This window comes from Panulirus ornatus, chromosome 15, assembly GCF_036320965.1.
Source record: "Panulirus ornatus isolate Po-2019 chromosome 15, ASM3632096v1, whole genome shotgun sequence".
Classification (NCBI taxonomy): domain Eukaryota; kingdom Metazoa; phylum Arthropoda; class Malacostraca; order Decapoda; family Palinuridae; genus Panulirus; species Panulirus ornatus.
In genome coordinates, this window is record NC_092238.1 from 18,569,874 (window position 1) to 18,593,463 (window position 23,590).

The window sequence follows — 23,590 nt, forward strand, 5'->3', positions numbered from 1 at the left end:
CATAAGTGATGCACCTAAACTACAGCTCCCTTTCCACATCCAGGCCCCACAAAACCTTCCATGGTTTACCGCAGATGCTTTACATGCCCTGATTCAATCCATTCACAGCACATTGACCCTGGTATACCACATGTTCCAATTCACTCTATTCCTCGCATGCCTTTCAACTTCCTGTATGTTCAGGCCCCGATCGCTCAAAGTCTTTCGCACTCCATCCTTCCACCTCCAATTTGGTCTCCCACTTCTCCTCTTTCCCTCCACCTCTGACAAGTATGTCCTCTTTATCAATCTTTCCTCACTCGTTCTCTCCAAGCGACTAAATCATCTCAATACATCCTTTTATGCTCTCTGGACCACACTCTTTTTATTACCACACATCTCTCCTACCCTTCCATTTCTTACTTGATCAAACCACCTCACACCACATATTGTCCTCAAGCATCTCATTTACTACACATCCACCCTTCTCTGCACAACTCTATCTATAGCCCATTCCTCACAACCATATAACATTGTTGGAACCACTATTCCTTCAAACATACCCATTTTTGCCCTCTGAGATAATGTTCTCACCTTCCACACATTTTGCAGCGCTCCCAGAACCTTTGCTCCCTTCGCCCCCTCCCCCATCCTGTGACTCACTTCCGCTTCCATGGTTCCATCTGCTGCCAAATCCACTCCCAGATATCTAAAACGCTTCACTTCCTTCAGTCTTTCTCCATTCAAACTTAACTCCCAATTGATTTTGTCTCTCAACCCTACTGAACCTAATAACCTTGCTCTTATTCACATTTACTCACAGCTTTTTCTCTCACACACTTTACCAACTCAGTCACCAGCTTCTGCTATTTGTCACCCGAATCAGCCACCAGCACTGTATCATCAGCGAACAACAACTGACTCATTTCCCAAGGCCTCTTATCCACATTAGACTGCATACTTGCCCCTCTTCAAAACTTGCATTCTCCTCCCTAACAACCCCATCCATAAACAAATTATACAACCATGGAGGCATTACGCACCCCTGCTGCAAAGTGACATTCACTGGGAACCAATCACTTTCCTCTCTTCCTACTTGTACACATGCCTTACATCCTTGATAAAAACTTTTCACTGCTGATGGCAACTTACCTCCCACACCATATACTCTTAATACCTTCCACAGAGCAACTCTATCAACCTTACCATATGCCTTCTCCAGATCCATAAATCCTACATACAAATCCATCTGTTTTTCTTATTATTTCTCACACATTTTTCAAAGCAAACATCTGATCCACACATCTCTACCACTTCTGAAACCACACTGCTCTTCCCCAATCTGATGCTCTGTACATGCCTTTACCCTTTCAATCAATACCCTCCCATATAATTATACCTCTGTAATTTGAACACTCACCTTTACCCCCTTTGCCTTTATACATTGGCACTATGCATGCATTCTGCCAATCCTCAGGCTCTTCACCATGAACCATATGTGAATTGAATATCCTCACCAACCAGTGAACAACATAGTCACCCCCCTTTTTTTAATAAATTCCATAGTAATACCATCCAAACCCGCCGCCTTACTGGCTTTCATCTTCCGCAAAGCTTTCACTACCTCGTCTGTTTACCAAATCACTCTCCCTGACCCTCTTACTTCGCACACCACCTCGACTAAAATGCCCTATATCTACCACTCTGTCATCAAACTCATTCAACAGACCTTCAAAATACTCACTCCATCTCCCTCTCACTTCACCACTACTTGTTATTTCCTCCCCATTAGCCCCTTCACCAATGTTTCCATTTGTTATCCTGTCTTATGCACTTTATTTACCTTCTTCTAAAACATTTTTTTATCCTTCCAAAAATTTAACGATACTCTCTCACCCCAACTCTCATTTGCCCTCTTTTTCACCTCTTCCACCATTCTCTTGACCTCTTGCCTCTTTCTTTTATACACCTCCCACTCATTTGTAATATTTTCCTTCAAAAATCACCCAAATGCCTCTCTCTTCTCTTTCACTAACAATCTTACTTCTTCATCGCACCACTCACTACCCTGTCTCATCTGCCCACCTCTCACCTTTCTTGTGCCACAAGCATCTTTTGTGCAAGCCATCACTGCTTCCCTAAATACATCCTATTCCTCCAACATTCCCCTTAGGTCATTTGCTCTCACCTTTTTCCATTCTGCACTCAGTCTCTCCTGGTACTTCCTCATAAAAGTCTCCTTTTCAAGTTCACTTACTTTCACCATTCTCTTCACCCCAGCATTCTCTCTTCTTTTCTGAAAACCCCTACATATATTCACTTTTGCCTCCACAAGATAATGATCAGACATCCCTCCAGTTGCCTCTCTCAGCACATTAACATCCAAAAGTCTCCCTTTCATGCGCCTAACATCCAAAAGTCTCTCTCATGCACCTATCAATTAACACTTAATCCACTAACGCTTTCTGGCCATCTATCCTACTTACATACATATACTTATGTATATCTCTCTTTTTAAACCAGGTATTCCCAATCACCAGTCCTTTTTTAGGACACAAATCTACAGGCTCTTCACCATTTCCATTTAGAGCACTGAACACCCCATGTAAACCAATTATACCCTCAACTGCCACATTTACTCACCTTTGCTTTCAAATCACCCATCACTATCACTCAGTCTCGTGCATCAAAACTGCTAACACACTCACTCATCTGCTCCCAAAACACTTGCCACTCATGATCTCTCTTCTCATGACCAGGTGCATAGGCACCAATAGTCACACATCTCTTTCCATCCACTTTCAGTTTTACCCATATCAATCTAGAGTTTACTTTCTTATACTCTGTCACATATTCCCACAAATCCTGCTTCATTAGTGCTACTCCTTCCTTTGCTCTTGTCCTCTCACCAACCCCTGACTTTACTCCCAAGACATTCCCAAACCACTCTTCCCCTTTACCCTTGAGCTTCGTTTCACTCAGAGCCAATACATCCAGATTCCTTTCCTCAAACATACTACCTATCTCTCCTTTTTTCTCATCTTGATTACATCCACACACATTTAGACACCCCAATCTGAGCCTTTGAGGAAGATGAGCACTCCCGCATGACTTTAAAATACAAGGAGGGGAGGGTTTCTAGCCCCCTCGCCCGTCCCCTTTAGTCGCCTTCTACGACACGCGGGGAATGCATGGGAAATATTCTTTCTCACCTATCCCCAGGGATATGAAAGTTTTTTTTTTTTTTTTTCGCTGTCTCCCGCGTTTGCGAGGTAGCGCAAGGAAACAGACGAAAGAAATGGCCCAACCCACCCCCATACACATGCCTTGATTCAACCCACTGACAGCACGTCAACCCCGGTATACCACATCGCTCCAATTCACTCTATTCTTTGCCCTCCTTTCACCCTCCTGCATGTTCAGGCCCCGATCACACAAAATCTTTTTCACTCCATCTTTCCACCTCCAATTTGGTCTCCCTCTTCTCCTCGTTCCCTCCACCTCCGACACATATATCCTCTTGGTCAATCTTTCCTCACTCATTCTCTCCATGTGACCAAACCATTTCAAAACACCCTCTTCTGCTCTCTCAACCACGCTCTTTTTATTTCCACACATCTCTCTTACCCTTACGTTACTTACTCGATCAAACCACCTCACACCACACATTGTCCTCAAACATCTCATTTCCAGCACATCCATCCTCCTTCGCACAACTCTATCCATAGTCCACGCCTTGCAACCATACAACATTGTTGGAACCACTATTCCTTCAAACATACCCATTTTTGCTTTCCGAGATAATGTTCTCGACTTCCACACATTCTTCAAGGCTCCCAGAATTTTCGCCCCCTCCCCCACCCTATGATCCACTTCCGCTTCCATGGTTCCATCCGCTGCCAGATCCACTCCCAGATATCTAAAACACTTCACTTCCTCCAGTTTTTCTCCATTCAAACTCACCTCCCAATTGAATTGACCCTCAACCCTACTGTACCTAATAACCTTGCTCTTATTCACATTTACTCTTAACTTTCTTCTTTCACACACTTTACCAAACTCAGTCACCAGCTTCTGCAGTTTCTCACATGAATCCGCCACCAGCGCTGTATCATCAGCGAACAACAACTGACTCACTTCCCAAGCTCTCTCATCCCCAACAGACTTCATACTTGCCCCTCTTTCCAAAACTCTTGCATTCACCTCCCTAACAACCCCATCCATAAACAAATTAAACAACCATGGAGACATCACACACCCCTGCCGCAAACCTACATTCACTGAGAACCAATCACTTTCCTCTCTTCCTACACGTACACATGCCTTACATCCTCGATAAAAACTTTTCACTGCTTCTAACAACTAGCCTCCCACACCATATATTCTTAATACCTTCCACAGAGCATCTCTATCAACTCTATCATATGCCTTCTCCAGATCCATAAATGCTACATACAAATCCATTTGCTTTTCTAAGTATTTCTCACATACATTCTTCAAAGCAAACACCTGATCCTCTACCACTTCTGAAACCACACTGCTCTTCCCCAATCTGATGCTCTGTACATGCCTTCACCCTCTCAATCACTACCCTCCCATATAATTTGCAAGGAATACTCAACAAACTTATACCTCTGTAATTTGAGCACTCACTCTTATCCCCTTTGCCTTTGTACAATGGCACTATGCACGCATTCTGCCAATCCTCAGGCACCTCACCATGAGTCATACATACATTAAATAACCTTACCAACCAGTCAACAATACAGTCACCCCCTTTTTTAATAAATTCCACTGCAATACCATCCAAACCTGCTGCCTTGCCGGCTTTCATCTTCCGCAAAGCTTTTACTACCTCTTCTCTGTTTACCAACTCATTTTCCCTAACCCTCGCACTTTGCACACCACCTCGACCAAAACACCCTATATCTGCCACTCTATCATCAAACACATTCAACAAACCTTCAAAATACTCCATCTCCTTCTCACATCACCACTACTTGTTATCACCTCCCCATTTGCGCCCTTCACTGAAGTTCCCATTTGCTCCCTTGTCTTACGCACTTTATTTACCTCCTTCCAGAACATCTTTTTATTCTCCCTAAAATTTAATGATATGCCTCTTCTCTGTTTACCAACTCATTTTCCCTAACCCTCGCACTTTGCACACCACCTCGACCAAAACACCCTATATCTGCCACTCTATCATCAAACACATTCAACAAACCTTCAAAATACTCCATCTCCTTCTCACATCACCACTACTTGTTATCACCTCCCCATTTGCGCCCTTCACTGAAGTTCCCATTTGCTCCCTTGTCTTACGCACTTTATTTACCTCCTTCCAGAACATCTTTTTATTCTCCCTAAAATTTAATGATACTCTCTCACCCCAACCCTCATTTGCCCTTTTTTTCACCTCTTGCACCTTTCTCTTGACCTCCTGTCTCTTTCTTTTATACGTCTCCCACTCAATTTCATTTTTTCCCTGGTGAGAGTAAGTGAGCTTGGGAAGGAGACTTGTGTGAGGAAGTACCAGGAGAGACTGAGTACAGAATGGAAAAAGGTGAGAACAATGGAAGTAAGGGGAGTGGGGGAGGAATGGGATGTATTTAGGGAATCAGTGATGGATTGCGCAAAAGATGCTTGTGGCATGAGAAGAGTGGGAGGTGGGTTGATTAGAAAGGGTAGTGAGTAGTGGGATGAAGAGGTAAGAGTATTAATGAATATGTACATGTGTATATATGTATATGTCTGTGTATGTATATGTTGAAATGTATAGGTATGTATATGTGCGTGTGTGGGCGTTTATGTATATACATGTATGTGGGTGGGTTGGGCCATTCTTTCGTCTGTTTCCTTGCACTGCCTTGCTGACACGGGAGACAGCAACAAAGAATAACAATAGAAAATAAGATGATTGTTGCATAGTCATAGTCTTTGAATGGGAGTATGATGAAAGTGGAATATCCCTTGAGTGGAGAAATGGAAATGGAAAGATTTTTGACGATCTGTTTGGAGTATCAGATTGATAAACAGACTCCTTTAACCTCAAGCATAAACTTCTCAAAAGTTTCCAGTTTTAGTCATTATTACATACAGGTACAATATTCTATTGCTAACATTACAACATATCACTTCAAAGATATATGCAAAGGTAAACATCCACCAAATTTGTTTCTGTTTCGTGTCTTTGATTTAACGTGTCATTGGTTATAAAATGGAAGCAAGTGAGGGAAATTTACTAGTTGTGCTTGATTACTATTCATTTGATGGCCATATGCGTGGTAAGGTTTTGATATAAGTAGATAATTTTACCAAGCATTTAAACTTTAAGCCACTCGATCTCTCTTGACTGACATAATGTGAGCTGAGCAACACCTATATTTCAAGGACATGCACCAATCCCTATTGGTGGCTGAGGTAGCAGTGCATTGTAAATTCTCCATGCAGTCAGTCCTCCTCTAGCCATGCCAATGTGTGTGTGTGTGTGTGTGTGTGTGTGTGTGTGTGTGTGTGTGTGCACTTGCGTGTGCATGTGTGTCAACTGGCAAAGATGCACATTTATGAGATTTTGTTCGGGCTTTGTAGCTTGATGTAAAGGACCAGGCAGATGATTGAAACTTATTTGATGATGATGATCTGTCTTTGAGTCATGTGGAGTGTGATTTTATGGATGCTGACTCTCCAGCATTGACAGTTGATCAAAATGAAGGATAAGGTTTTCAAGCTAAAGTGGAGGCAGTGATGCCAGTGCATGCTTGACCTTGACAAATCTGCATCTATCTGGTGCAGCTGGTAATTTTACAAACTTTTATAGTTTTTTTTTTTTTATACCTCGTCGCTGTCTCCCGCGTTTGCGAGGTAGCGCAAGGAAACAGACGAAAGAAATGGCCCAACCCCCCCCCCCCATACACATGTACATACACACGTCCACACACGCAAATATACATACCTACACAGCTTTCCATGGTTTACCCCGGACGCTTCACATGCCTTGATTCAATCCACTGACAGCACGTCAACCCCTGTATACCACATCGCTCCAATTCACTCTATTCCTTGCCCTCCTTTCACCCTCCTGCATGTTCAGGCCCCGATCACACAAAATCCTTTTCACTCCATCTTTCCACCTCCGATTTGGTCTCCCTCTTCTCCTCGTTCCCTCCACCTCCGACACATATATCCTCTTGGTCAATCTTTCCTCACTCATTCTCTCCATGTGCCCAAACCATTTCAAAACACCCTCTTCTGCTCTCTCAACCACGCTCTTTTTATTTCCACACATCTCTCTTACCCTTACGTTACTTACTCGATCAAACCACCTCACACCACACATTGTCCTCAAACATCTCATTTCCAGCACATCCATCCTCCTGCGAACAACTCTATCCATAGCCCACGCCTCGCAACCATACAACATTGTTGGAACCACTATTCCTTCAAACATACCCATTTTTGCTTTCCGAGATAATGTTCTCGACTTCCACACATTCTTCAAGGCTCCCAAAATTTTCACCCCCTCCCCCACCCTATGATCCACTTCCGCTTCCATGGTTCCATCCGCTGACAGATCCACTCCCTGATATCTAAAACACTTCACTTCCTCCAGTTTTTCTCCATTCAAACTCACCTCCCAATTGACTTGACCCTCAACCCTACTGTACCTAATAACCTTGCTCTTATTCACATTTACTCTTAACTTTCTTCTTCCACACACTTTACCAAACTCCGTCACCAGCTTCTGCAGTTTCTCACATGAATCCGCCACCAGCGCTGTATCATCAGCGAACAACAACTGACTCACTTCCCAAGCTCTCTCATCCCCAACAGACTTCATACTTGCCCCTCTTTCCAAGACTCTTGCATTTACCTCCCTAACAACCCCATCCATAAACAAATTAAACAACCATGGAGACATCACACACCCCTGCCGCAAACCTACATTCACTGAGAACCAATCACTTTCCTCTCTTCCTACACGAACACATGCCTTACATCCTCGATAAAAACTTTCACTGCTTCTAACAACTTGCCTCCCACACCATATTTCTTAATACCTTCCACAGAGCATCTCTATCAACTCTATCATATGCCTTCTCCAGATCCATAAATGCTACATACAAATCCATTTGCTTTTCTAAGTATTTCTCGCATACATTCTTCAAAGCAAACACCTGATCCACACATCCTCTACCACTTCTGAAACCACACTGCTCTTCCCCAATCTGATGCTCTGTACATGCCTTCACCCTCTCAATCAATACCCTCCCATATAATTTACCAGGAATACTCAACAAACTTATACCTCTGTAATTTGAGCACTCACTCTTATCCCCTTTGCCTTTGTACAATGGCACTATGCACGCATTCCGCCAATCCTCAGGCACCTCACCATGAGTCATACACACATTAAATAACCTTACCAACCAGTCAACAACACAGTCACCCCCTTTTTTAATAAATTCCACTGCAATACCATCCAAACCTGCTGCCTTGCCGGCTTTCATCTTCCGCAAAGCTTTTACTACCTCTTCTCTGTTTACCAAATCATTTTCCCTAACCCTCTCACTTTGCACACCACCTCGACCCAAACACCCTATATCTGCCACTCTGTCATCAGACACATTCAACAAACCTTCAAAATACTCATTCCATCTCCTTCTCACATCACCACTACTTGTTATCACCTCCCCATTTACGCCCTTCACTGAAGTTCCCATTTGCTCCCTTGTCTTACGCACCCTATTTACCTCCCTCCAGAACATCTTTTTATTCTCCCTAAAATTTACTGATAGTCTCTCACCCCAACTCTCATTTGCCCTTTTTTTCACCTCTCGCACCTTTCTCTTGACCTCCTGTCTCTTTCTTTTATACTTCTCCCACTCAATTGCATTTTTTCCCTGCAAAAATCGTCCAAATGCCTCTCTCTCTTCTCTTTCACTAATACTCTTACTTCTTCATCCCACCACTCACTACCCTTTCTAAGCAGCCCACCTCCCACTCTTCTCATGCCACAAGCATCTTTTGCGCAATCCATCACTGATTCCCTAAATACATCCCATTCCTCCCCCACTCCCCTTACTTCCATTGTTCTCACCTTTTTCCATTCTGTACACAGTCTCTCCTGATACTTCCTCACACAGGTCTCCTTCCCAAGCTCACTTACTCTCACCACCTTCTTCACCCCAACATTCACTCTTCTTTTCTGAAAACCCATACTAATCTTCACCATAGCCTCCACAAGATAATGATCAGACATCCCTCCAGTTGCACCTCTCAGCACATTGACATCCAAAAGTCTCTCTTTCGCACGCCTGTCAATTAACACGTAACCCAATAACGCTCTTTGGCCATCTCTCCTACTTACATAAGTATACTTATGTATATCTCGCTTTTTAAACCAGGTATTCCCAATCATCAGTCCTTTTTCAGCACATAAATCTACAAGCTCTTCACCATTTCCATTTACAACACTGAACACCCCATGCATACCAATTATTCCCTCAACTGCCACATTACTCACCTTTGCATTCAAATCACCCATCACTATAACCCGGTCTCGTGCATCAAAACCGCTAACACACTCATTTAGCTGCTCCCAAAACACTTGCCTCTCATGATCTTTCTTCTCATGCCCAGGTTTTGTTTTTATGAAAAAATCGTCATTGAATCACATTGATAGAAAAAAATATATATGATTTATTACATGCAATAAAACATGATAATGTGTTTTGGTGTTGGTGAAATGATAAAACATGCACAATGGCAACTCACTTGACACTCTTGCCTTACTCATGCACTGTTTGAAATGTGGTGGAATATATATAAAAGTTTTATCCATTATTTGAGCGAAAGTGGATGAAATATATACTCATGTAGAGATTTTTGTTTCATTGTTGTATGAGCATCTTTAAAATTATAGGGTTAGATACATTTTGTAACAATTTGAAAAGTATTCATTTTAAGGGTTGGAAAGGAAAACTTAGTGAGATGATAAGGGTGGTTATACATTGTAGGACTACTACATAATGAAACTTTGGTATATGCACCTCCAGTTTGTTGTATATTGTTTTCAGTATTGGCAATTTTTGCATTCTACTCTTATTTGTAAAAAGTACAAAGATGAAAAGCACTCTTAACATTTGATATTTACCTGTTATACAAGTAGCAGGAGAGAGCTACATTGGGAGTTCATTTTCCAGTGAGCACAGCACAGAACAAAGAGTTTTATATAATACATAGGTCTGGTTACTTGTCACTCACAGTTATTAGCACAGTATTCAACAGCATTATATTTACATATAATCTGTATAGCTCTGTCATATTAGTATTGCATATTAATATTGTACTGTATTGTGATAGGAGGCAGGGATAGACCTGCAGGGGTCATTGGGCAGGTTGGTGATCCATTAAACATTAGAATGCACATAGTACTTCATACAAAGTATTGTACTTTACAACATAAAGGATTACATACTCATTACTTTACTACTAGTACAGTATTGTGAAATTAGTATATGTATATATGATAATTTACATAGCATTGTCAAGTAGATATAGCAGTATGATAATTTTCCTGGACTGTGAATTGCATTGTAACAGAGGGAGGTGAGTATCTGTGTTGGAGATAACAAAGTGTACCCACGTCTAGGCACTGATTTTGTTTTACAGAGCTCATGGACCACCCCATTAGAATGGTTAAGTAAACATCCATTGTATAGGTTAAAGAGTGTAAGGAAGTGAGTCCAAGACTTATGTAAGTGAGAATGAAGGCTGATAAAGTCAGTCCTTGTGCACCTGATAACAATAAGAGTGAAGAAAAGAGACAATTGATGGTAAGAGTTAGGTGGATAGTTACTTGATTTTGATGCAAGGAAGTGAATCCTCAAGTTGGGATTTGCATGCTGAAGTTTTGTGGATAATTGGGGAGCTTGTGGTACCTACTTTAAAGAAAAATGGAGAAGAGCATGTCAAGTTGTGTGCTGAGAAAGGATTTGCAATTGGTAATACTTGAATGTGAACATGCTGATAGGGGCAGTAATTGGGATGTCCCCCCCAGCTTAGTGTATAATCCATTCCCCTCTTTGTCTTAATGCAGAGTTTGTTCCCCTCCTTAGCATAGTGCAGAGTCAGTTCTCCATCTATGGCATCTCTCCTCATGTACTGAAAGAGTGTAATTGCCTGATTATAAAGTATAGGGAGTGAGTGTTATACCTATAGGGTCCTGTCTCTTATATTGGGCATTCTCTTTTGTCAAATAGCTTCTTAAATATGTGTATGCAGTCTGCATTAAATATGTCATCAGTTATTTTATTCCATTCATGCACCTTTCTTATATTTCAAAAGTACTTATTCACGTCTTTCTTGACACATTTTTTGCTCAGTGTTATGTCCTGTGTTTGCTTTATGTCCTCTGCTCACTGTCTATGTCATTAGCCTGTTTTAAAAAGTAAGAGGATGTGATCAGGTCACCCCCTCACTCTTTTTTCTTCCAAGGTAGATAAATTTAAGAGTTCTTTCCCTTATCTCAGCTCTGTCTTCTGAACTTGAGCCTGTGCTTGCTGATCTGTTCTGCTCGTATGATATCCAAATTTTTCCTCCTTGGTGGAGGCAGGATTAAAAGTTCATATTGTAAGAGTTTTAAGATTAGAGGATAGGACATGTGTAAAAGATGTGGTGAAAGTGAGTGTGCATGAAAAAAAAGAGATGCTAGTGTGCATTCATTACTATTGGTAATACTGCAAAAGGTGAGAGGAAATTAAACAAGTTGGGTGGGTGAAGAGTGGAAAGTATGTAGGGAAGCAGAACATTCCTTTGCAGTTATGAGTGTGTAATGCAGAAAATGGAAAGTGTGCATATGAGAAATAGTAGTGAGTGGTTTGATGAGGAAGTTACATTGCTTGTAAAAAAGTCATACCTACCCACATAGGTACTGCCACCCCAACTCACTAGCTCATACCAACAATTGAATGCTTTTGTTGATTAACAGGTCTTAAGTCTGCAGTGTTACTTGTTTAGACTAAAAATATTTTGCTCTACATTTTGTATCTATTGGTTTTATTTTCATTATTAGTTGCTTAGTGAGAAAATATAGATTAGAACAGTAATTTTTTTTTTTAAATTCAATGGTGTAGTGAAACCAAAAGTTTTAACTTCTGGATCTATGGACCCATCAGTCTGTTTTTTGAGAGTTTGAATTGATGTGGGATAGAAATGGAAACATTTGATATGAATGCATTGCAAATGACAGTGTTTTTTTTTTTTCATGGTGTGAATGACTGAAATGTAGAAAAGTAATGATTATACCTTGCATTTTCCTTTTTAGGCTTCAAAGAACAACCATGTCTTAGTGATCTATGAGGTGGCTCTTAGTATTCAAAAGCTTGTGTCCAAGATGTATATGGAGCTTCATCTCTCCTCATGGGATATCATTCTGGACACCCTTAGTAAACTTTTTGAGCATGCAGGTGAGGAAAAGTATCATTGATATGTACAAGACGGATATTAAATATTTTTATCCTTCCAGACAACTCCATTTGCTATCCGTAGTTTTTGCTAAATTCTCAGCATGCTTGGTCCCCATTTTTATAGATTCTGCTTATAGTTACATTCTGTAGACTCTGTCCTGTTTTACTGATGAAATTTTATCCATCTTTTATAAAGTTTTACATTTTTTCACCTCCTCCAACCCCATGGGAATTTTCACTTTCTCATGGTTCCATCCACCTCCATGCCCACTCTCAGGTATCTAAAACACTCCACCTCCTCCAGGTTCACTCCCTTTAAACTCACATTCAAACTAACTTCCTCTCTCCCATGTTCCCCTTTCTAAAGCACTTGCATTTACATCCTCACCACCCTATCCATTAACAGGGTAAACAGACATGATGGCATCATACACCCTTGACACTGGCATGCCTTCACCTGGAATCACTCACCCGTCTCATTTCCTACTTGCACATTTGACTAACTTTCGTGATGAAAATTCCTCTATGCTGTTAGTAGCTTTCCTCGTACACCATATATTTATAGCACCTTCAACAAAGCATTTCGGCCATATCATGCATTTTTTTTTACCTATTTTTTCCAAATGTACCACTGATGGCCTGGACAGACCTCTGAACTTCCAGATGTAATTTGACTAACTCTTCTGAAAACTTTTTTTCTACATTTTAAAACTCAATTGGTGATTAAATTTGGAATATCTGCTTGTTGAAATTGTTTCCCACCCAGAGGTCTGCATGTGAAGTCAGGCTATTAATCCCAAGGTCCCATCACTAAAAGTCTAACCAGAGTTTCAAAACCAGTGTGGAACCAAGCATAAAATATGCCAGTCAGCCTTGATTTTTTTTTTCTTTTTGCCATGGTTAAATATGAAATCAAATTGATATATAAAAGCTCTTTATATATAGAATATGATAGTTATTCAGTAAATGTTAATTAGGAGCATATCAGTATAGTATATTTTTGTAAATATCTTTTAAAATCTTTTGGCCATTGTTAATTGGCTTGTCTCTGCCTGTATCATATCATTACCTCTGTCACAAGTGTGGTTCTGTGTTATTCTTATTTTGATCGCTTTGCATTATTTCACATATTATGATGTTACTTGCTTTTCCCCAATTATGGTGATTATTGGCAATATATCATCATTGTGGAAACAAATGCTTAAAAAAGAAAGTTGGAACTGTCAAGTTGCCAGGAATGAGTTGGTACACCTCTCCTTTGTATACCTTTTATGAAACCTACATTAGTGCCACTGAGACTGGGAGAATTAGAGTTGGATTGTTGGCAGTGGTCGCCAATATAATGGAAGATCTGAAAGTTTTCAGCAGTAAATGCTGTTCAAGTTCTTTTTAGTATGTCTTTGATATATCACGGGAAAAACTGATAAAATAAAGTTGTTCTTGTTTCTTATGCACTTGAAATATGAACCACCAATCGTAAACCATACAGCTTGGTCATTTATTAAGACACATCTGGACCTGTTTGGTGGTCTAGCCTAACCTAGGCTTTATTAATCTCAGCTACACCAGCTTAGAGGCACTTTCAAGCATAGTTAACATACTGCCTTGTTAGCAATAGAGTAAACTCTCAAAGTGTGCCCAGAGAGACTGTAGTATTTGGAAGATGGCTGGATAGCGGGGCATGTAATTATGGCCCACGTGACCAATGTCCACCCCTGGTAATGATCCAAAATCCACTTACAGGGATGATCTGCTAAGCCCAGGGCTGCCAAAGGATGAGCTAGGAAGATGGCAATGGCAATTTTAACCGATACTGCAGATAGATCAGCCATTGAACTGTAGTACAGAAATCAAATAGTATGATGATCTGGAATTTCCCAACACACATTTTACTAGGGCTTGTGTGTACCATACAGTTAAACTCGTGATTGTGAAAGAAGTGTGTGTTCTACTGTGACTAAACAATTACACGAAAACAAACATAGGGCAGAAGAGGATTTCAGCTTTAGTTTTCTGTCCATCTAGATCTCTGATGCCCATTCTCTTTGGGAACTCCCTTAAGGCAGTGATCACAGCAAAAGAGTCTCCTTAACTGTTGAAATTCACTTCTTTATCTTTCTTGCATGTACATCATGACGAGCAGGTGAATTTAGTCATAGCAGTCCAGAAGTTCAACCAAGTTCAACTTGGGAGGTTTGACTTCAAAAACTATTAAGATTATAGTGTTACTGGTGCTGTTCTGCAATTTTTATCCTCAGGGTATGTTAGCAGCATTATAACAGAAATATCTTTTTAAGTATGGTATTCTATGTAATACTGTGTATGAATTTTGATATTTGTTTGTACTTTCACTGCCTGAATCTTTATCAATATCTTGGCATCATGCTTGTATACCATGGTAAAAGAATGAAGTACTCATATTTTTTCATTCCCATGATTCAGAAATCCAAGGGGATGGGGAGAAATAATTCATCATCCATTTTCTCTGCTATTTCTAAAAGATGGAAAAGAAGGAGCCAAGCAAGGAGTGCTTATTTTCCTCGAAGGCTTAGGCTGGGGTGTGTAAATGTGTGTGTGAATATAACCAAGATGAGAGTAAAGGAGAGATGGGTAGTACGTTTGAGGAAAGGAACTTGGATGTTCTGGTTCTGAGTGAAACAAAGGTCAAGAGTGAAGGTGAAGAATGGTTTGGAAATGTCTTGTGGTATAAGGTCAGAGGTTTAAGGTGAGGGCAAGATTAAGGAAGGGGGTAGCACTGCTGATCAAGTAGGAGTTTTGGGGATGTATGAAAGAGTATAGTGAAATGAGCTCCAGGCTGATGGTGGCAAAAATGAGAGTGGGTTGCAAGCGATGGCTGATTATTAGTGCTTTTGCACCTGGCTATAAGAACGGTAAAGAGGCAAGTGTTTTAGGAGCAGCTGAGTGAGTGCATCAGTAATTTTCATACTAGAGACCTAGTATTAGTGATGTGTGGTTTAAGTGTGAAGTTAAATAATGGGGCAGTTGAGGGTATAATAGAGGACATGTAATGATACTCTGAGGTGAATAGGAATGATGAAGAGCTTTTGGAGTTGTATGCTGAAAAAGAGCTGGTGATTGGGAATGTCTGGTTTAAAAAGGACATACATATGTGTGTGAGTAGGAAAGATGGTTGGAGGGCATTACTGGACTACATACAGATTGATAGGCATGCAGAAGAGACACACATAGACATGAGTGTGTTGAGAGGGACAGCTGGTCAAATGTCTGTCCATTACCTAGTAGAGATAAGGGTGAAGATTTGTAGAGGCTTTTAGAAAGAGAAAATTATTTGAGAAAGAAAAGGATAGTGAAAATAAGGGAACTTGGCACACAGATATGTGTGAAGTGGGTGGGTGAGGAGCAAGGAGTGAGTGAGGTATGGAAGATGTTTAAGAAAGCGGTGCTGGTATGTTCAATAGAAGAGAGTGAGGTATGGAAGATGTTTAAGAAAGTGGTGCTGGTATTTTCAATAGAAGAGTGTTGAATGCAGAAGGTGGGAGTTGGGCAGATGAAATTGGGAATTGAGTGGTTAATGAAAGAGAAAAGAGAGGTTTATGGGTGGTAATTACAGGGAAGGAGTGCAGATAATTGGGATATATACATGGAAAAGTGGCAGTAGGTCAAGAGGAAGGAGCAGGGGTTGAAAAAGAGGGCAAATGAGAGGCAAGATGAGTGATTATTGACAAACTTCAGGGATGACAAGATTCTTTGGAAGGAGGTTATTAACATGAGAAAAGAGAACAAATGGGAACGTTATTGAAAGGGGCAAGTGGGAACAGTTTATGATGGGGTGAGGAGGAGATTGAGTATTTTGAAGGACTTGTGAATGTTTGATGATAATTTGTTAGACACAGTGTGTTTTGAGTTAGAGAGGTGTGCAAAGAGAGATCTTCATGGAAAATGGTTTGGTAGAGAGAGAAGAGGTGGTGAAAGCCTTGCATTAGATGAAATGTGGCAAGGCAGCTAGAGTGGGGGCTACTGCAGTTGAATTTGTTGTGAAAGGAGGTGACTGTGTTGTTGATTGGTTAATTAGGATTTTCATTTGATGTATAGATCATGATAGGGTGTCTGAGCTTTGGCAAAGTGTACTTATAGTACCATTGTATAAAGGTAAGGAGGACAAAGGTGAGAGTTTGAATTACAGAGGTATAGATTCATTGAGTGTACCAGTTAAATAGTATTGAAGAGAGGTGATTGGGAGGGTGAAGGTAGAGCATGCTAGGATCAATTTTGCTTTGAAGAATGTGTGAGAAATGCTTAGAGAAACAGAAGGAATTGTATGTGGCTTTATGGATTTGGAGAAAAGACATGAAAGGTTTGATAGAGATGCCCTGTGGAAGGTCTTCAGAATATATTGTGAGGAAGAAAAGCTACTAGAAGCTGAGTGTATGAGTAGGAAGAGAAGAGAGTGAGTGGTTCTAAGTGGAGGTCGGTCCATGGCAAGGGTAAGTGATGTCACTGTGGCTGTTTTTTATGGATAGGGTGGTGAGGTAGGTAAATGAAAGTCTTGGAGAGAAGGGCATGTGTGCAATCTGTAGGAGGTGAAGGTGCCTAGGAAGAATCAGATTTTGTTTGTTGTTGAAATAGCACTGGTGGCAGATATAAGGGTAGAATTGCAAAAATTTACTTTGGGAAGTGGAAAGTTGAAAGTAAGTATGAATAAAACAGGGAAGAGAGGCAGGTTAGTTAGAGTGTGAGTTTGAAGGGAGAAAATTTGGAGGAAGTGAAGTGTTTTAGTTACTTAGAAGTGGACACGGCAATGAATGGAATCATGGAACGAGAAGTGAGTCAGTCTTAGGGTGGGTGAGGGGATAAAGGTTTGTAGAGCTGTGAAGAATGTGTTGAAATAGAGCTCTTTAGTTATGAGGGCAAAGATGAGTAAGTTTGAAGCTATAGTATTCCCAACAATGCTCTGTAGATTAGAGGAAGTGCAGAGGAGGATGAATGTATTGAAAACTAAATATCTGAGGACAGTATGTAGTATGAGGTGGTTTCATCCAGTAAGCATTGAAAGAGATAGGTGTGGTAATGAGTGTGATTGAGAGAGCTGAAGAGGGTGTGCTGAAATGGTGTTGACATGCTGACAGAGGAGGTTGACAGAGAAGATGAAAGCCGGCAAGGCAGCAGGTTTGGATGGTATTGCAGTGGAATTTATTAAGAAAGGGGGTGACTGTATTGTTGACTGGTTGGTAAGGTTATTTAATGTATGTATGACTCATGGTGAGGTGCCTGAGGATTGGCGGAATGCGTGCATAGTGCCATTGTACAAAGGCAAAGGGGATAAGAGTGAGTGCTCAAATTACAGAGGTATAAGTTTGTTGAGTATTCCTGGTAAATTATATGGGAGGGTATTGATTGAGAGGGTGAAGGCATGTACAGAGCATCAGATTGGGGAAGAGCAGTGCGGTTTCAGAAGTGGTAGAGGATGTGTGGATCAGGTGTTTGCTTTGAAGAATGTATGTGAGAAATACTTAGAAAAGCAAATGGATTTGTATGTAGCATTTATGGATCTGGAGAAGGCATATGATAGAGTTGATAGAGATGCTCTGTGGAAGGTATTAAGAATATATGGTGTGGGAGGCAAGTTGTTAGAAGCAGTGAAAAGTTTTTATCGAGGATGTAAGGCATGTGTACGTGTAGGAAGAGAGGAAAGTGATTGGTTCTCAGTGAATGTAGGTTTGCGGCAGGGGTGTGTGATGTCTCCATGGTTGTTTAATTTGTTTATGGATGGGGTTGTAAGGGAGGTAAATGCAAGAGTCCTGGAAAGAGGGGCAAGTATGAAGTCTGTTGGGGATGAGAGAGCTTGGGAAGTGAGTCAGTTGTTGTTCGCTGATGATACAGCGCTGGTGGCTGATTCATGTGAGAAACTGCAGAAGCTGGTGACTGAGTTTGGTAAAGTGTGTGGAAGAAGAAAGTTGAGAGTAAATGTGAATAAGAGCAAGGTTATTAGGTACAGTAGGGGTGAGGGTCAAGTCAATTGGGAGGTGAGTTTGAATGGAGAAAAACTGGAGGAAGTGAAGTGTTTTAGATATCTGGGAGTGGATCTGTCAGCGGATGGAACCATGGAAGCGGAAGTGGATCATAGGGTGGGGGAGGGGGCGAAAATTTTGGGAGCCTTGAAAAATGTGTGGAAGTCGAGAACACTATCTCGGAAAGCAAAAATGGGTATGTTTGAGGGAATAGTGGTTCCAACAATGTTGTATGGTTGCGAGGCGTGGGCTATGGATAGAGATGTGCGCAGGAGGATGGATGTGCTGGAAATGAGATGTTTGAGGACAATGTGTGGTGTGAGGTGGTTTGATCGAGTAAGTAACGTAAGGGTAAGAGAGATGTGTGGAAATAAAAAGAGCGTGGTTGAGAGAGCAGAAGAGGGTGTTTTGAAATGGTTTGGGCACATGGAGAGAATGAGTGAGGAGAGATTGACCAAGAGGATATATGTGTCGGAGGTGGAGGGAACGAGGAGAAGAGGGAGACCAAATTGGAGGTGGAAAGATGGAGTGAAAAAGATTTTGTGTGATCGGGGCCTGAACATGCAGGAGGGTGAAAGGAGGGCAAGAAATAGAGTGAATTGGAGTCATGTGGTATACAGGGGTTGACGTGCTGTCAGTGGATTGAAGCAAGGCATGTGAAGCGTCTGGGGTAAACCATGGAAAGCTGTGTAGGTATGTATATTTGCGTGTGTGGACGTGTGTATGTACATGTGTATGGGGGGGGGGTTGGGCCATTTCTTTCGTCTGTTTCCTTGCGCTACCTCGCAAACGCGGGAGACAGCGACAAAGTATAAAAAAAAAAAAAAAAAAAAAAAAAAATAATAATAATGATAATGATAATAATAATAATAATAATAATAATGATAATGATAATAATAATAATAATAAAAATGATAATTATCAAATAAAGATAATAATAATAATAATAATAATAATGATAATAATAATAGAGTTGTGCGCAGGAGGATGGATGTGCTGGAAATGAGATGTTTGAGGACAATGTGTGGTGTGAGGTGGTTTGATCGAGTAAGTAACGTAAGGGTAAGAGAGATGTGTGGAAATAAAAAGAGCGTGGTTGAGAGAGCAGAAGAGGGTGTTTTGAAATGGTTTGGGCACATGGAGAGGATGAGTGAGGAAAGATTGACCAAGAGGATATATGTGTCGGAGGTGGAGGGAACGAGGAGAAGAGGGAGACCAAATTGGAGGTGGAAAGATGGAGTGAAAAAGATTTTGTGTGATCGGGGCCTGAACATGCAGGAGGGTGAAAGGAGGGCAAGAAATAGAGTGAATTGGAGCGATGTGGTATACAGGGGTTGACGTGCTGTCAGTGGATTAAATCAAGGCATGTGAAGCGTCTGGGGTAAACCATGGAAAGCTGTGTAGGTATGTATATTTGCGTGTGTGGACGTGTATGTATATACATGTGTATGGGGGTTGGGCCATTTCTTTCGTCTGTTTCCTTGCGCTACCTCGCAAACGCGGGAGACAGCGACAAAGTATAAAAAAAAAAAAAAAAAAAAATATATATATATATATATATATATATATATATATATATATATATATATATATATATATATATATATATATATATATATATATGTCAGAAGTGGATTGGAAAGGAATGGGGAGACCAAACTTGAGATGAAAGGGTGGAGTGAAAAAGATTTTGAGTGATGAGAGCCTATGCATGCAGGAGGAAGTAACATGTGCATGGGATAGAGTAAATTGGAATGATGTGGTATACAAGGGGTGATATGCTGTCACTGGTCTGAACCAGGGCATACAAAATAGCCAGGGTACACTATGGAAGTGTCTGTAGGGCCTTGTTATGGATAGGGGGACTGTGGTTTCTGTGCATTGCACATGACAGCTAGAGATTGGATGTTAACGAATGTAGCTTGTCTTCACCTGATTCTGGTGCTGCCTCTCTAATGTGGAATATGATAGACATGTATGAAAGAAAAAGAAATCCACCTATATTTCTGAAGCCTGTTCCTTCAGGAACTCCCATCAAGAGGGTGGCTATAAGAGAAAATCTCCTTGTCCTTACATTCCATTCCACACATTCTTTCCCCATTTCTCTACCTTTAGTACTCTTTTGCTATGTTTACCCATATCACTGGAGGTCTTCCTTTCAGTCGTACTGTCATATATTGTCCATATAAATTCCCTGTCCTGCTTTCTTTCCACATGCCCAAACCACCTCAAAGTAATACATATCACCCTGTCTACCTCTCAACAATTCATTCCTTTTGCATTTCTTGCCATACCAAATCTCCTTTACACTCCTTTATTACTTTCTTCATTCCATATAGTCATGCCACTCTCAAATACCTCATTCCCATAGCCTAGATGCTTTACATCTGTGCCTTATCCCATTTCCATGTTTCAGCTGGTAGGTCAGGGTTGGGAAGATTATGCTGTACCATAAGCCTTTCATCACTTCCATAGTTACACCTCTGCCCTTCATTGTTCTGTTAAATGACCCAGTGCCTCTTGTACACTCTACTACTCTCTCCCTTATCTCTCCTTTCATATCTTAAATAACCAAGATAGCTCCTAAATACTTAACTCTCACCTCTTCCAGTCTTTATTCCCCATATCTATAGCACAGTTTAGTACCCTTGTTTCACTCACTCTTTAATACTGTATAAAATCTATACTTGTTTCTTTTCAAACACAGTTACTTTCTTTTACTTACATTTACCTTCAATTGCCTTTGGATACACACATCATAAAGCTCTCTTAAAGCCTTCTATAACTCCTTTTCACACTCACCATACAACACGGTATCATCCACAAGTGGGCTTGTTACTAACCACCTTACTTCACCACCACACTCCATCTGTACTCCCCTATCCCCTAGTGTTGCTTTTATTTCATATCACTTCATCCATGTGTATGTTAAAAGCCATGATAACATCACACAGCCCTGCCTCACACTCACATGTATACTGAAACCTTTGCTCAACTTACTACCCACTCTTACACTTCCATTTATTCCTCAATAGAAGGCTTTTACACCGTCCAGCAGTTGTCCCCCTAAACCATATACCCTTGACACATCCCCCTAAAGTATTCCACTTTACTTTCATATGCTTTCTCCAGATCCATAAGGCTGCATACAACTTCTTACCTTTCACCAGATACTTTTCCAGTCTCTATCTTTGCAAAAATCTGACCCACACATCTCTTACCTTTTCTAAAACCCCCCTTGCTCCTCACTTAGTCTGCACTGTCATTTCCATCACTCTATCAGCCAACTCTGTTGCATATATTTTTCCTGGCATACTTAACTTGGGACAAGAGCTAAGGAAGGAATAGCACTACTCCTGAATCAGGAGTTGTGGGAGTGTGTGATAGTGTAACGAAGTAAATTCTAGATTGATTTGGGTAAAACTGAAAATGTATGGATAGAGATGGGTGACTATTAGTGCTTATGCACCAGTTCATGAGAAGAAAGATCTTGAGAGGCAAGTGATTTCAGAGCAAATGAGTGAGTGTGTCAGCAGTTTTGCTGCATGAGATTGGGTGTTAGTGATGGGTAATTAGAATAATGTGGCATTTGAGAATATAATTGGTGCGCATAGGGTATTCAGTGTTTTGAATGGAAATGAAGAGCTTGTAAATTTGTGTGCTGAAAAAAATACTACTGCTTAAGAGTACTTGGTTTAAGAAGAGAGATATACACATGTATACATTTTTGAGTACGAGTGATGGTCATAGAGCATTATTAGATTACGTATCAATTGATAGGCGTGTAAAAGAGAGACTTGTGAATGTTAATGTGCTGAGAGGTGCATGTGGTGGATGTGTGAACAGATAATGATGAAGTGAGGAGGAGATGGAGTGAGTACTGTGAAGGTTTGTTGAATGTGTTTGATGATAGAGTGGCAGATGTATGGTGTTTTGGTCGGGGTGATGTGTGAAGTGAAAGAGTCATGGAGAGTGCTTTGGTGAAGTGGTATTGTAGATGAATTAATAAAGAAAGGGATTGACTATTGATTGGTTGGTGAGGATATCCAGTGTATGTATGGATCATGATGAAGTACCTGAGGATTGGCAGAATGCATGTATAGTGCCATTGTACAAAGGCTAAGGGGATAAAGGTGAGTGTTCAAACTACAGAGGCATAAGTTTGTTGAGTATTCCTTGAAAATCATACGGGAGGGTGAAGACGTGTACAGAGCATCAGACTGGAGAGGAGCAGTGTGGTTTAAGAAGTGGTAGAGGATGTCTGGATCAGGTGTTTACTTTGAAAAATATATGTGAGAAATACTTAGAACAGATGGATGTGTATGTAGCATTTATGGATCTAAAGAAGGCATATGATAGAGATGCTTTGTGGAAGATCTTAAGAATATATGGTGTGGAAGGTAAGCTGCTAGAAGCAGTGAAAAGTTTTTACCAAGGATGTAAGGCATGTGTATGAGTAGGAAGAGAGGAAAGTAATTGGATCCCAGTGAATGTTGGTTTGCAGCAAGGGTGTGTGATGTCCACATGGTTATTTAATTTGTTTCCGGATGGGGTTGTTAGGGAGGTGAATGAAGAGTTTTGGAGAGAGGGGTGAGTATGCAGTCTGTTGTGGATGAGAGGGCTTGGGAAGTGAGTCATTTGTTACTTGCTGATGATACATCTCTGGTGGCTGATTCATGGGAGAAACTGCAGAAGTTGGTGACTTAAGTTTGGAAAAGTGTGTGAAAGGAGAAAGTTAAGAGTAAATGTTAGTCACAGGGTAGGGGAGGGGGCAGAGGTTCTGGGAGCGATAAGGAATGTGTGAAAGGAGAGAACATTATCTGGAAGAGCGAAAATGGGTATGTTTAAAGGAATAGCAGTCAACAATATCATATTGTTGCCAGGCGTGGGATATAGATAGGGTTGTATGGAGAAGGTTGGATGTGTTGGAAATGAAATGTTTGAGGATAGGATGTGGTGTGAGGTGGTTTGATCGAGTAGGTAATGAAGGGGTAAGAGAGATGTGCGGAAATAAAAAGAGTGTGGTTGAGAGAGCAGAAGAGGGTGTATTGAAATGATTTGGAAACATGGAGAGAATGGGTAAGGAAAGATTGACAAAGAGGATATGTGTGTGTCAGAGATGAAGGATACAGGGAGAAGCAGGAGACCAAA

The 23,590-nt window shown here is 40.8% G+C and overlaps 1 protein-coding gene across 1 annotated transcript in view; it reads left to right on the forward strand.

Moving 5' to 3' along the window:
- LOC139753738 (tuberin-like) overlaps positions 1-23,590 on the forward strand; it is a 466,749-nt gene that overhangs the window by 91,592 nt on the left and 351,567 nt on the right. Inside the window, exon 6 of the mRNA XM_071670535.1 lies at positions 12,308-12,449. Coding sequence (XP_071526636.1) covers positions 12,308-12,449 — 142 coding nt within the window. The remainder of the gene's footprint in view (positions 1-12,307; positions 12,450-23,590) is intronic.